Here is a 15,815-nt window from a genome sequence, read left to right on the forward strand (position 1 = left end):
TTTTCTTGGACCAGACAAACTAGTCTTATACCATTTCACACTGTTGCCTTCTCCGTGGTTTCTGCAATACACTCTGGCCCCTGAGGCCAAGACTGTGGCTCTCGATATGCAAAACCAACTTTCTAGACCACGTCCTCACTCCTCCCCTGCAGAACACTTAACTCTAGGAAAATCAAGGTTTTTTAAGTTAAAACTATGTTGGCTTTCAGACTTTTGCCTCTACTATGACTTAAGAAGGCTTATTTTAAAACTGAAAGCTGAGCAATATCTTCTGTGTTCTGGATAAATTTGTCCTTACTCCAAAGTAATGCATCCCACTAGATTTACTGGGGAGAGCCTTCAGGCCACAAAAAAAGATAATGGGAAAGATAAATCTAATTTTAACTCTCTGAAATTTACCCTGCAATAAAAGTATGGATGAATGGCATTTAGTGTGTGCTTAGTGTATGCTGGGTGCTTGGAGTGTAAAGATGAAAACCAGATAGCCTTTGGCCTCCAGGTGCCATGAAGTGGTGAGAGACACAAACACATACACAAGTCAAGAGTATGACCAGGTAGAATGTGAGAAGTGCTGGAATGGAGCTACACACAGGCTGTAACTGGAGAATGGATGAGGGCCCTAGGAAAGATGGCTGTCAAGGTATTAGGAGCTATATTTTAATTCTCAATCATGGTTTCACACTGGCATCATTTAGAAGAGGTTTTAAAAATACTGATGCCTGTGATTTGACTCCTGAAGATTCTGATTTTAAGGTTTTAGGACGGGCCTTTGGTGTAGGGTGTTTTGTTTTTTTTTGACCGGGCTGCGAGGCATGTAGGATCTTAGTTCCCCAACCAGGGATTGAACCCATGCCCCCTGCATTGGAAGTGTGGAGTCTTAACCACTGGACCACCAGGGAAGTCCTGGTGTAGGTTCTTTTTAAGCTCCACCCCCAGATTATTATATTGTACAGTGAACGTCCCCATTTCAATATGGGAAATGTCTAATGGTGCTGGGAAATTCACAATCATATGTTCAAAGAACCAATAAGTCAGTTAAAAATAGTTGAGTCACCTACTTCTGTGGCTGGAAGAAATTATTTTTGATAAATAAATATATATGATTTGCCAAATACTTTGACTAGTACAGAGAACGCAATTTCACCTTCTCTTGCTACAAAAAGAATGCTCCAAAAGCTGTCACCTTTTCCCAGTAAGTGGCATCACTGCCGCAGCCAAGCTACAATTGTCCAAGTCATTTCCCCCATTCCCGGTCCTCTAGTACCCATCCAAAGGCATGGTTGACCGACCCTGTAGGCTTTAACCTTATAAATCCCTGTATTCTTCTCCTTTTCTCCATCACCACTGCTTTGTCCTACCTCACATATAACTCCTTCCTTTCTGGTCGCCCTGCCTTCAGTGACCATCCACACTCTCTGCATCCAACTTACATCCTTCAGTCAGAGATGTTTTTTAGAACACGTATACATGTCATTGAAGGATATTGAGTTGGCTTGGCTTTAAACAACAACAAAATAGAATATAAATAAGCATTTGTTTATCAAAAGGCAAAAAAAATCATGTTTTAAAGTTAAAAAGAAAAAGGTAGGTCCTAGAAGTATTGCAGAAGACATTATCATTTTTTTTAACATCTTTTTTTTTTTTTAACATCTTTATTGGAGTACAATTGCTCCACAGTGGTGTGCTAGCCTCCGCCCTACAACAAAGCAAATCAGCCATACATATACACACACCCCATTATTGGAGTATAATTGCTTTACAATGGTGTGTTAGTTTCTGCTTTATAACAAAGTGAATCAGCTATGCATATACATACATCCCCATATCTCCTCCCTCTTGCATCTCCCTCCCATCCTCCCTATCCCAACCCTCTAGGTGGTCACAAAGCACTGAGCTGATCTCCCTGTGCTATGCAGCTGCTTCCCACTAGCTATCTATTTTGCAATTGGTAGTGTATATATGTCCTTGCCACTCTCTCACTTCGTCCCAGCTTACCCTTCCCCCTCCCCATGTCCTCAAGTTCATTCTCTACATGTGCGTCTTTATTCCTGTCCTGCCCCTAGGTTCTTCAGAACCTTTTTTTTTTTTTAGATGCCATATATATGTGTTAGCATACGGTATTTGTTTTTCTCTTTCTGACTTACTTCACTCTGTATGACAGATGCTAGGTCCATCCACCTCACTACAAATAACTCAATTTCCTTTCCTTTTATGGCTGAGTAATGTTCCATTGTATATATGTGCCACATCTTCTTTATTCATTCATCTGTTGATGGACACTTAGGTTGCTTCCATGTCCTGGCTATTGTAAATAGAGCTGCAATGAACATTGTGGTACATGACTCTTTTTGAATTATGGTTTTCTCAGGGTATATGCCCAGTAGTGGGACTGCTGGGTCATATGGTAGTTCTATTTTTAGTTTTTTAAGGAACTTCCATACTGTTCTGCATAGTGGCTGTTAAGCAGTTCTTGGAGACTCTCCAGCCTAGAGGGGTATCTGAATGAACTTCTATATTTGGTTAACTAGATCTAAGGGAAAACTAAACACAGGAAAAATAAAGCCAATAGAAGCAAGGGAGAGGAAGAAATCTGCCCCCGCCCGTTTTATAAACTTTTAGATGTATTTAGAATAAAAAACTTAGAAAAGGACAAAAGAGTAGCAATTCCATCTGAATTCTTTGCCCATGTTATGAGTCACCATCACATGGCTGTTTGGGGGTCTCCTTTAACCTTGCCTCCCTTCAAGGGCATCATTGACCATTGTTTTATTTCTGCTCTTATTTCCTGTCCCCAAATGAGGTTTGGCTGCACTTTGTTGTTTGACTTGTTAACTCTGACCATGTAGTTTAAAGGAAATTTTAGAAACCTCTAGGTCTGCCCCCAGTGTGGTTGTTTCTATGAATATCACTCACTTGCTTTTATTTCTTGTTACTGGTGGTCCGAACTAATTGCCAGTAACAGTTTCTCTTTACTCCCTTATTTTTTCCTTTTTGAACTATCCAGTGTGATTTTGTTTTCCTTTAATAGTTTGTACATTGAGTTAATTATAGTTTCACAAACTTCTACTAGAGGTTGTTCGTGGGCAACGTGTACGTCAGCAAATTTCAGCCAAAATTTATGTGGACTTCATTCTAAATTGAATGGATATTTACAGGGAGTTTTTATATCCTTCCCTCCCTCCCCAAATATAACATTTAGTGTTGAGTTGTTAAATCCCTTAGGATCTTAGAAGGTAAAATAGTTGCCTCTGAAACCATGTTTGCTCTACAATTTTCAGTGTCTAGTACACTTAAATAAGATTTACAAAAGGTTTTTCATCTAAATCCCATTAAAGTATTACAAATAAAACAATTTAAATTATAATGAAAACTTTTTCTGGTTGTAATAATACATATCAACCTATCATATCAATTCAGATATTTTGTAGCTCTCTGCAGAATTTCTTTTTTTCAGCTCATGCCCTCTAAAAAAAAGGTTAAGTTACATTATAGGAGAGTTTTTCAAACATGGGGCCGATTGAGTACAAAGTTTCCTTGTGCACAGAGTGGTGAATAGTCTTAACCAACTACCTCTGAATAGAGTAGGTGTTGGGCTAACACAGTTTATTAATAGTACTACACACATTCATCTCATCACTGTACAGCTGTGTTAAAATAAGATGTCTTAAACACATCATCTACACGTAATGGAATGGAAATTGCTCAAATTTAATGAATTGCTCAAATTCTGTTTTAAATTTAAAACATGTTTTAATGTACTGCTACCATTATTGAACAAACTATATTTGTATAAAAAATTAATTAACATTGAATGAAAAGGGTTTTTTTTTTAAACATCTTTATTGGAGTATAATTGCTTTACAATGGTGTGTTAGTTTCTGCTTTATAACAAAGTGAATCAGTTATACATATACATATGTTTCCATATCTCTTCCCTCTTGCATCTCCCTCCCTCCCACCCTCCCTATCCCACCCCTCTAGGTGGTCACAAAGCACCGAGCTGATCTCCCTGTGCTATGCGGCTGCTTCCCACTAGCTATCTATTTTACATTTAGTAGTGTATATATGTCCATGCCACTCTCTCACCCTGTCACACCTTACCCCTCCCCCTCCCCAGGTCCTCAAGTCCATTCTCTAGTAGGTCTGTGTCTTTATTCCCGTCTTGCCACTAGGTTCTTCATGACCTTTTTTTTTTTTTTCCTTAGATTCCATATATATGTGTTAGCATACTGTATTTGTTTTTCTCTTTCTGACTCACTTCACTCTGTAGAGTCTGAAAAGGGTTTTTTAATTAATTTTTTAAACAGTTCTGGCTTTTAGCAATTTAAAATTAAAGTCCACATTTTATTGCATTTCTTGTCTGAGTTAACCACTGAAAATTAAGTCTAGTAAATAAGATAATATGTCACTTATAGAAATAGCACAAAATAAGGTGAAAATAATGAAAGAGTAAGCATAACACAAAACATTCATTTTCATGCTCAGTAAGAAATTTTTTTTGGTAACACTTTCTTTAGTGATTTAGTCATCTTTGAGTTAAAAGGTAAACTTCACTATTAAAAGTTTTATTATTATTATTATTTTTTTAAATAATTTATTTATTTTATTTATTTTTGGCTGCGTTGGGTCTTCGTTGGTGCATGCGGGCCTTCTCTAGTTGTGGAGAGCGTGGGCTACTCTTCATTGCGGTGCGCGTGCTTATTGTGGTGACTTTTCTTGTTGCGGAGCACGGGCTCTAGGGTCACGGGCCTCAGCAGTTGTGGCACGCGGGCTCAGTAGTCGTGGCACAAGGGCTTAGTTGCTCCGCGGCACGTGGGATCCTCCTGGACCAGGGCTCGAACCCGTGTCTCCTTCATTGGCAGGCAGACTCTTAACCACTGCGCCACCAGGGAAGCCCCTAAAAGTTTTATTATTTTTATGAGTATTTCCTAGATATGTTTTTGCTATTTTAAAGGTTGAAACTGGTCTCTAAGCAATGGTGAGGAATATTTTCTACAATTAAATTTATCTGTGAATTGATACTGCACATAAAAACTCCCAACCCAAAGTAATATCATGGAAAATATTTTGGGATCCAAAGAATATTGTAAAATTCTATGTTAAATAATAATTATATTTAGAAAATTATCATTAGCTATAATGCTTTTTAAACACATTTTACCAGGCTTCCTTAATGCTTTACAGATACTAATAAAATTTAGTGTGATTTTCACTAATCATTAGAGAAATGCAAATCAAAACTACAATGAGGTATCACCTCACACCAGTCAGAATGGCCATCATCAAAAAATCTACAAACAATAAATGCTGGAGAGGGTGTGTAGAAAAAGGAACCCTCTTGCACTGTTGGTGGGAATGTAAGTTGATACAGCCACTATGGAGAACAGTATGGAGGTTCCTTAAAAAACTAAAACTAGAACTAGCATATGACCCAGCAATCCCACTACTGGGCATATACCCTGAGAAAACCATAATTCAAAAAGAGTCATGTGCCACAATGTTCATTGCAGCTCTATTTACAATAGCCAGGACATGGAAGCAACCTAAGTGTCCATCAACAGATGAATGGATAAAAAAGATGTGGCACATATATACAATGGAATATTAGTCAGCCATGAAAAGAAAGGAAATTGAGTTATTTGTAGTGAGGTGGATGGACCTAGAGTCTGTCATACAGAGTGAAGTAAGTCAGAAAGAGAAAAACAAATACCGTATGCTAACACATATATATGGAATCTAAAAAAAAAAAAAGAAAAGGTTCTGAAGAACCTAGGGGCAGGACAGGAATAGAGACGCAGACATAGAGAATGGACTTGAGGACATGGGGAGGGGGAAGGGTAAGCTGGGACGAAGTGAGAGAGTGGCAAGGACATATATACACTACCAATTGCAAAATAGATAGCTAGTGGGAAGCAGCTGCATAGCACAGGGAGATCAGCTCAGTGCTTTGTGACCACCTGGATGGGTGAGATAGAGAGGGTGGGAGGGAGGCTCAAGAGGGAGGGGATTTGGGGATATATGTAGATGTATAGCTGATTCACTTTGTTATAAAGCAGAAACTAACACACCATTGTAAAGCAATTATACCCCAATAAAGATGTTAAAAAAAAATTTAGTATGATTTTATATAATCTCTTTGAAGAAGATGAGAGGCCATTTATACAGCTAAGGTAGGGAGAATATAAACATCTATTAGATGAATATAAAAATACAGAGCAAATAAATAATGAAAGTTCTTTACAAGCCTGAGATATCTAGAGAGCTAACTTCTGATCCACTTCCTATATTTCACTGTTATGTAAAAATTGGAAGTTTGCTTTCTCAGGTCTACTAAGAAAAGAATCATCTGCAAAATATCATGGAATAAGGTAGAAAAGGAACCTAAGCTAAGAGCCTAAGTGTACTGGCCGAGTAGGCTGCTTGGCTGCATTGGGTAATTAGAAATTACAGATTCCCTGTAACACCTGCCTGGTGCAACGTGCTCCCGGGAACCAGCAGAGGTTCTCAGCCTTGGTTTAACGCTTAGAATCATCTGGGGAGCATTCAATAAACGCGGCTGCCCAGAACACACCTGAGAGTCCCTAAGGGTAGGCTCAGGTATCCATTTAAAAAAAAAAAAAAAAAAAAAAAAAAAAAAAATCACCATCTTACTCCACCACCTGATTTTAATGCTCAGTGATTAGGCGTCGGCTGATCATTGGGAACCATTTATTTTCACTCTTTGTAACTGTTCATCTGGGCCTGGTATTCAAATGTGAGTCTCATGTTCAGATGCCCAGGTATAGAAAAGAGGTTAGAGCGGAAACAATAGCGGCACGCAATCCTCTGAAAAACGGAAAAGAAACACCCCTTAACAATGTTGAATAACTAAGTTAGATTCTAAAATGAAAGGAATTGCAAAGCACGGTCTCTTTTTCTTTTACTTCTTATAAAGGCTTGAATTCCTAAGACTTATATTTTATTCTTGAAGAGGAGTGTGGAAGAGGCGAAGCAGGATCATGGGAGTGGGGGGCTGGTTTAAGGGGACAGAGAGACTGTCGCTGGCCTGTGTGCTTTCAGGTTGTGCCCCCAGGGAGAGGGATCCTGCCCAATTTCAGGTCATCAGTGAACTATTTTTGAATGGAGAAATGTCTCTGGACTGGAAATGTCTTGTGATTAGAGAAAAGAGCCTGTCTCTCTGAATTTTGGGGTGCCCTTTTATTTGCTGTTATTAATTTATTTCCTCTTTTAAAAATTGCAAACAAAGTCACATAGAAAGTGGCTGCTGAAGTCTGTCTCCTTTATATTGTACTTAACCACAAAGCAACCCTCTCTCCGGATTGACTAGAGGAAGTATGTGTGGAAACGTTTTGAAAACTAAGTGTAGTGCAAACATATTATTAGCATGAGTTGTCTACATGTCAGTCTCTCCTTGCTAGTTTTCACTCATTCATCTCTTTATTCCCAACATCTAGCTCCTAATAGGCAGCTAATCAATGTGCATGACATTTAAAAAAGAAAAGGAAAAAACACTGATTTAGATACAGCAAACACTGAAGGCTTTCTTTCTGCAAATACATGCCCCTTCCCATGTATTAAAGGTACTGTGTATCTTTAAAAATTTTTTTCTGCAAAGGCAGAAACAGAGCTTATATTTTTGTTTTTGTACTTTAATGGAGCTATATTATTCTGTGGCTTTATTTTATGATATACCTGAATATTTTTAACATCGGTGTTTAAACATTGCCCTCAATTTCTAACCACTGAAGAATAGTCTGTAGTATCCACATAATGACATTTATATGGCCATCTCCCTATTGATGGGCATTTGTGTTTGTTTCTTTGTTTTTGCATCCCATGTTTGAATAGTTCTAGATTCTAGTAGTTTGAATAGTTCTAGAATCTAATAAAATAGATTCCTAGAAATGGAATTTCCTGATTTTAAAAGCATATATAATTTTTTGGTATGACACCAAAGTGCCCTCAAAAAAAGCCTGTGTCAGTATCTACCACCCAAACAGTGTGTGATAATACCCACTCCCACATCCTACCAGGCCTGGGTACTATTAAATTTCTTTCTTTCTTTTGTTAAACCACATTTAATGGAGAAAATGACATTTTATTGTTATCTTACATTTGTTACTGTATACTTTCTGAACACTGTACCTAAGTCTAAAATATATATTTTAATCTAAGTGGCAACTAATGTATATAATTTACAATATATCAAACTGCTGTTTCTATTTTTCTAAATTTCTGTTAAAGTATAATTTTGATGTTTAAGTATTTTTTCTATATATCATAATTTATATAACTGTAATCCTATTGTTGAACATTTAATGTGTTTCCAATGCCTCACTAATATAATCACATCAGTGAAAACCCTTGTACATGTGTTGTTTTCTCTTTATGAATAATTTATTAAAGTAAATTCCAGATAGTGATATTACTGGGTCAAAGTTTTAACTCTTTTTATGATTCTTGATAAGAATTGCTAAATTGCTTTACAAAAGAGATAGGTCATGTTTTATGATCATCAAGAGCATATTCCTACTATAACAGATTCTTGATTATCTGAAATATGTTAGATTTATTATTCTAAATTTAAATAATTTATATAAATTTACTTTTATAAATTGTACTTAGTGGATTATATACACAGAGAATGCTAAGGTATATATTTATATTTTCCATGTTTAAAAATGCTTACTTTATAATGCTAACTGAAAGCAACAGGATGCAGAATGAGGTATAAATTAAATATATAAGATTATATATACCTCAATAATAGATCAATTTAATTTAATTGTTTAGACCTTTTTGTTTTTCTCCTAATTAATCACAGTGTGTATTACACCAGGGCTGAATATCCTCCACATATTCCTGGGGTCAAAAGATCTGTCTTTTTCTTTTAGGAAATTTACCAGTGGTGTGGATCCTCTTGCAACAAATATGAGCGTCTGAAGGCCAGCCAGGTTGCCATTGGCATTCGGGACAATGAAAGGAAAGGAAGATCTCAACTAATTGTGGTGGAAGAAGGGCATGAAACATCAGAGCTTATAACGGTATTGAGTTGTGTTGGTTTTTAAAAGCTTGCCACTCTAAATTTTGTGTGCGTTAGTGTGTGTGTTAGATTTAACAACTTCTCTAATACTTAGGCTAAGGTTAGGTAAGAGGAGATATCAGTTTTCTAAGTCATGGTACTAGGAAAATAGAACATCACGACTGTTTTCTCCCACCATTGGGATGACTATCAAAGGAAGTCTTGTGCCTGTCTTCTGTGATATTCAAGGACAAATAGGTGGACAAGACCTTTGAGATCGACTATAGAAAATATTTTGGAAGAAACATAATAGTTTTTTCATCTGGGCTTCTCAAATTTTTTTTAACACAGTGATTTTCTTCAATTTTAAAATTAACAATTATTTCATTAAAAGAATGAAATAAAATCTTATACCAAGAGATTAAATACACCAATATTTTAAATATTTCAGTCATTTTAAACTAAGAATTACAGTATAGGCAAGACACATAATTTTAGTATAGTTGTTAAATCAGTATGAATTGTCTGTATGGCTTCTTATACCTCTGTCATTTACTTAATCAACGTCCAAGTCCTGGACATTTAGTTGTGACCAAGTGTATATATGGTATATATTCCCTTAAGTAAGATTATCAGTCAAAGGGTATAATCATATTCAGGTGTCTAGATACATGTTGGTAAATTGATTCCCATTTATTCATGCAACAAATATTTATTGAATTCCTACATGAGCCAGGCACTAAATGTTTGTACCAATTGCTGCTTCCTTGCCCAAGCACTGTGTTCCTTCATGACTTTACAGAGCAATGTCAGGATTTCCTGTTGTAGTACCTTTTTTTTTTTTTAAAGGTTTTAAAATTAATTATTTATTTATTTTTGGCTGTGTTGGGTCTTCGTTTCTGTGCGAGGGCTTTCTCTAGTTGCGGCAAGTAGGAGCCACTCTTCATCGCGGTGCGCGGGCCTCTCACTATCGCGGCCTCTCTTGTTGTGGAGCACAGGCTCCAGACGCGCAGGCTCAGTAATTGTGGCTCACGGGCCTAGTTGCTCCGCGGCATGTGGGATCCTCCCAGACCAGGGCTCGAACCCGTGTCCCCTGCATTGGTAGGCAGATTCTCAACCACTGGGCCACCAGGGAAGCCCTGTAGTACCTTTTTCAATCTTCCCACATGTAATAGTAGCAGGAGGTATCTCTTTGAGTTTTCCCTTCTCTAATTTCCTGGGATATTATGCATTTTCCCCCAATGATTTTAGCCATTGGGCACTTAAATTTTTCTAAAGACAATCCTGTAAACATATGTTTTTAATATTTTTTATTTAGAGCAATTTAATGCATTAGAGTTACCTGATCCGATGCTAGCCTACATACTCCAGCAATCGAAAATTATATAATGAGATCATTTTATTGATTATAATGTCTTTAAACTTTATTACTTTAATAACCACCAAACACAGACTTTCACATTAATGATGTTTTAGAAATAAGTTTAATTCAATGGGAAGATGATCACGGTACAATGCTAAGAGAAAAGGCAGGCTATAAAATTTTAGGTACAATATTATCTTAATATGTAAGTTTACATTATGTAGCTATATATTCATATATACATTTATATCTGGAAAGAAATATGCTGAAATATTACCAACACTACGAATATATGGCTTTGACTCTTGGGATATGGCTTCTTGTTATTTTCTTCTTCATTTGTCTTTGTGTTTTCAAAATTTATTGTAATGGATGTGTATTCCTTTTATAATTAGAAAAAAAAAGGCCATCTGAAAAAATAAAATAAGGGATGACTATTGAAACCTGAGTTTTCAATAGTCAGACTAACATTACTAATACATTAGACCTTGAAACTATTTAGAGCACATTCTTGATCTTTTAATATTTTTTAAAGACCTCTGTTCTGCAGATGTGATCACCATTTAAGTCATCTAATCCTCATATTTGGGAGCAAAAATCTATAAATAAGATATATTTCTAATTGATTATAACCTCTTGTCTCAATAGCTATACTTTGATAGAAGTGGAGCCAAGGACACAGTTCGCCCTTGTAGGGAGCTAGAGGGAGTGTTGCATTAACTGTCAGGCTAGCTTCTCCATGGTCATCTTGGAAAGTCCCTTAAACTCTCATTGTCTCTGGTTCCTCATTTGTAAAGTGAGGATTAGACAAAATGGCTTCTCTGGTCCGTTTAGGTTCCAATGATCTGTGATTCAACCTTGTCTCTCAGGCAATGGCTGTGTTTAATTACCAGTCATTTGTAGTCTGTTCTAGGAAACGAAACCACTGAGGCCGAGGGCCTTAACTGTGCATATGTATTTTTGATGGCTTTGCTTATTGGATTTCATTCAAAGTTCTGAGAAAGAAAAGCTTAAATAGTCGATGACTATATTATGCTGTTAAATTAAAATGAGAAAATGCAAACCTGAAGAAAAAAATTTGTAAAAATGTAACTTTGATTTTAAAATATCAGTGATAGGGATAAGGGACATACTGTTTAATATAAAATGCTATGTCTGTGTTTTAGGGGCTCTTTGTTTTTTGGTTTCTAAAAAATCCTAGAAAACACTGATTTTGTTTCCATTCAGTACGTTCAATTTATACTGCATTATGATTGACAGCTGTCACTCACAATTGATCTGAACTGAATTTTGAGTGAAAGCCTTTTTTTTTTTTGTTAAAAAGCGTTCAGTGGGGAGTTTTGTTTTCAGAAATGTTCTTTTGTGGCCTGATTACAAGGGTAGGTAGTTGTTTGATGAATTAACTATGGACTTATGATAAACAAGTTTGACTTCTAGGCTTTCTTAATGTTGTACTGTAACAGTAGAATTCAAAGAGCTCATGAACTTGGTTGGGAAAAAAATTACAGCTTCATTTTCACCAGTTTCTTTGTGAAAATTTTCTCCAATTGTGAATGTAGTTGATAAACCACAGTAGCATGAGCAGAACTTGTGACTTTTCAGATCACACTATAGGTATTGCAGGTAACCTCAAAGTATCATTTATGCTCATCACTACTTGGTAATTATGGCAGTTATTAGACCTGCTTTTCAATAATATTATTTAATGAGCAAATGAAGAAGCTTATTTATTACTTTATGTTTGCTTTTTTAAATATATTTTGATTTTTTGACAGTTGTATTCTAATATAATTGATTTCCATTGTAATACTAAGTATTTTATTTTATATGTTTAAAAAATACATTTATCAGTAGGGGTTCATAGGCTTCAAAAATGGTCCAAAATGATCCATAGCACACAGACAAAAAAGGTTACCTCATTTAAGATAATGGAACACTACTTCTTTTTCTGAGACTCTAATGGAACTGTTGACTTTGCTAGAGGATTCCAAAACTCTAAAAATCTTTCAAAATATCTTATAAAATTGACCTGTTAAATGACTCATTTTTAATGAGAATTTTAAAAAATTATTTATTTCCAAAAACTGAAAGTGTATATATAAAGGTTGGTAATGGCTTGAAATCAAGGACTTTTCAACCAGTTAAATGATGCAATTGTCATGACTCCATATTCAATGCTGAATTTTTGGAACATGTCTTTGTAACACATTCAAGTGATCAACACTGAAAATATTGAAAAAAATTTTTTCGGAGAGTCTTTTGAAAAATTGATCTGTATTTAGAGGTAGTTCAACTATCATTTGATCACAATATTATTTTCACACAATTTTAATATGGCTTATCTCTAGGATGATCATAAATTTATCCTTCAAACAAAACACTCTGGAGAGTAATAGTGGGCACTAACCAGACAGGACACAACATGCATTAACAAGAACCGTCTGGGGAAACAGGATGTGTGGTCAGCCTCTTATCTGTATCTTCAGCACTTTTAAAAGCTTGTATGCCTAAGTATGAAAGTAATCCTATAAGCAGAACTAACTAAAGCGTGTAATTAAAGTCATGTATACTCAGTGCTTGTTTTCTCCTAACTGTAAACATATTTACCATAAAAAGCTGCATGTAAATTATGTAAAGCTTTTTTCTTGGTCTTTTTTCTTTTCATATTTAAAATAAATAATCAATGAATGTGAAGGAAAATTAAATATCTCACTAGCCCGAAGGTCTCAAACTTTCTTTGTTGATTCTACTCATTCTCGAAACATTAGGAGGGAGGCTAAAAGTCCCTTGAGGAAAAATGGCTAAGGTGAATCACTTATCAGTATGTTTTATATACTTTCATTTTTAAAAAGATAGCATTGGGTAGATATCAAAAAGAGGATAAAGAAGAGCAAGTTGTTTGAAACAACAACAAAACAACTAATTCTTCTAACCTGGAAAGAGTTTTTTTCGATGTAATTTAATAAACTTGTTAAGTCTATAATCATTGTAAATGGTAGTGAAGGAATCCTGGCAGTAAAAATACTACAGGGAGATTGTTAGCAGATGCTATGTTGTTGAACTGTTATATTTCTTGCTTCTATAAAAACACTGAGGCTCCCTGGAAAGTCATATGCACAATCATTATTTTAGATTTTGGGTAAAAGAAGAAAATTGGAAAGAAAAATTAGAATGTCATATGATGTCTCAGTTAATAAGTGTTTTTTTCTTTTTGTAGAAGCATGTACAAAGTTTATTATTAGAGACATAGCACAACAACAAGTGGGAGAGCACGCAGAGGAACAGTTTGCTTAGTTAAGACAGAAGCAAGGCAGAGATGCACACCCGGAGAGCAAGGGTGTAGGCATCCTCCCTAATGAGGAGGAGCCAATAAGTGTTTATTGATCACTGGGTTGGTTCCCAGTAAAGTTCAGACTGTATTTTTTTTGTCTGATTGAGAAGATAAGCATGCGCCCGATCTAAAACATAGTCCTAGAGTGGTAACAGGTTGTGAGGGTCCTCAAATGCCAGAGAAAACACGGTCAGAATGATACCACCAGTGGTTGAAAGACTTCTCATGATAAAACTTATGTATTTTATTTAATTATCTTTTTAAATTTATTTTATTGAAGTATAGTTGATTTACAATGTTGTGTTCATTTCTGCTGTACAGCAAAGTGATTCAGTTATACACATATATATATACATACACACATTCTTTTTCATATTCTTTTCCATTATGGTTTATCACAGGATATGGAACATAGTTTCCTGTGCTGTACAGTAGGACCTTATAGTTTATCCATTCTGTACATAATAGTTTACATCTGCTAATCCCAAACTCCCAATTCATCTCTCCCAAAATTATGTATTTTAGACTATATGACAATAGCATATAAAATAGATTAATCTCCAGAGGATCTTCCAGTATAGGAATTATGTTCATCTTGTTACTATAAGTCATAATTGACTACTTGAAAATAAGAAAATTTATTCAATCGTTCTTTTGAGAAGTTGATCAGATATTTATGATGTGCTCATCTGGTTATCTTGTAAATAAAATCTAGAGTTGAATTGTGCAGATATTTCTTAAATTATCCTTTAGATGTCTATTTAGGCAAAGAGTAAAATTTTAGTTATACTTCCCCAAAGTACTTTGCCCAATGAAATTTATATCTTAACAGTGCTACTCTAAATTCCTTGAAGACAAGACATTGCCTTTATATCTGTGGAAGCTCACAGATCTAACTCATTGCTCATTAATATTTAGAAAGTTAATACAATTAACTGTGAACTTTGTGGTTCTAGAAAACCAGTTACATTTGTCTTCCTGTTTTCTAGAGGATAGTATTGCTTTAAAAAATTTTCTGTGTTTTAGATGATAGTGTTGGTGAAGATATGAACAAAGCCATATGGTGGATTAAGTTTTAAAACCAACTGCATTTATATAGGAGCAGTTAGTGTTTAGATAAGGATAATCCATAGAGTCTGCTAGTCTTCTTTCTACAGATTGATAGTTAAAACTCATCTCCTGGAAAGTGATAACTGAGTCTTGAGCTTATCTACCTTCCCACGTATTAGGTAGATTGCATACACTCCAGGTGAGAGTACCTAGCACAGTAAGAAATAAGACAGCAGGTGTCTAAAACTGTTCATTCTGTGAATAAAAAAGCATGTCCCCAGGAGCTGCAGTTGGATTCTGCCATCTGTAAAATCTTCCTTCCCAGGTCAGGTCACCTCCCCATTTAGTGTTCAGCAAACTTGGACACTATTTCTGTTTTCGTCCACTTAGTGTCCACTCTGTCCACTCCTCTTGCTGTTTAGTACATATCACTGCTGTCCACTGGCCTCGACCGCTGTGCGTGGCCGCTGCCTAGAGTCTCGGTGCTGCCTCTCCTCACCACTGGGTTAAAAGTGAATGTGCTCCGTGCACTCCAAGGAACTACACAGATGTAGAGCTTTGTTTTTGAAATCACCCAATATATTTGTCTTATCCTTAACATCAATGCTTAACATCAAAGGCGGTGGTGCTAACGCTTCCCAAGGTTGTACAATTTAAATTTACAGAAAGTCAAAGCAGGAGTGATTTTGAACATTTAATCATCGAAGCACTGGAAGAGTAATACAGTTTCAGCATGTAAAGCAAAAGATGAAGAAAAAGCAAGCTGGAATTTGGGAATTTAGAGTTTTGTCAACATTCCATGAAGCTTCTCTGTGGAAACGTTTGCTTTCATAGCATAACCTTGAGTTTACTGGATCTACATGGCATTATATTTTAATCTTTGAACTAAAATAACATTGTGTATTTGAATCATGCTTAATCATTTTGAAAATGATGCCATAGAGAATGGGAGAAACTTTATTTTCTGGGGATGATTTTTGATTAGATAAATCAATCCCCATTTATCTTTGTAAAATAGTATCAAATGAACCAAAGAAGCACCAATAATA

At 35.7% G+C, this 15,815-nt stretch overlaps 1 protein-coding gene across 1 annotated transcript in view; it reads left to right on the forward strand.

The window, feature by feature from the left end:
• The window catches only part of SCIN (scinderin), an 81,016-nt gene that overhangs the window by 18,275 nt on the left and 46,926 nt on the right, over window positions 1-15,815 (forward strand). Inside the window, exon 4 of the mRNA XM_036864544.1 lies at window positions 8,895-9,044. Within this exon, the coding sequence (XP_036720439.1) occupies window positions 8,895-9,044 (150 nt within the window). The remainder of the gene's footprint in view (window positions 1-8,894; window positions 9,045-15,815) is intronic.

This window comes from Balaenoptera musculus, chromosome 9 (genome assembly GCF_009873245.2).
Source record: "Balaenoptera musculus isolate JJ_BM4_2016_0621 chromosome 9, mBalMus1.pri.v3, whole genome shotgun sequence".
NCBI classification, from domain to species: domain Eukaryota; kingdom Metazoa; phylum Chordata; class Mammalia; order Artiodactyla; family Balaenopteridae; genus Balaenoptera; species Balaenoptera musculus.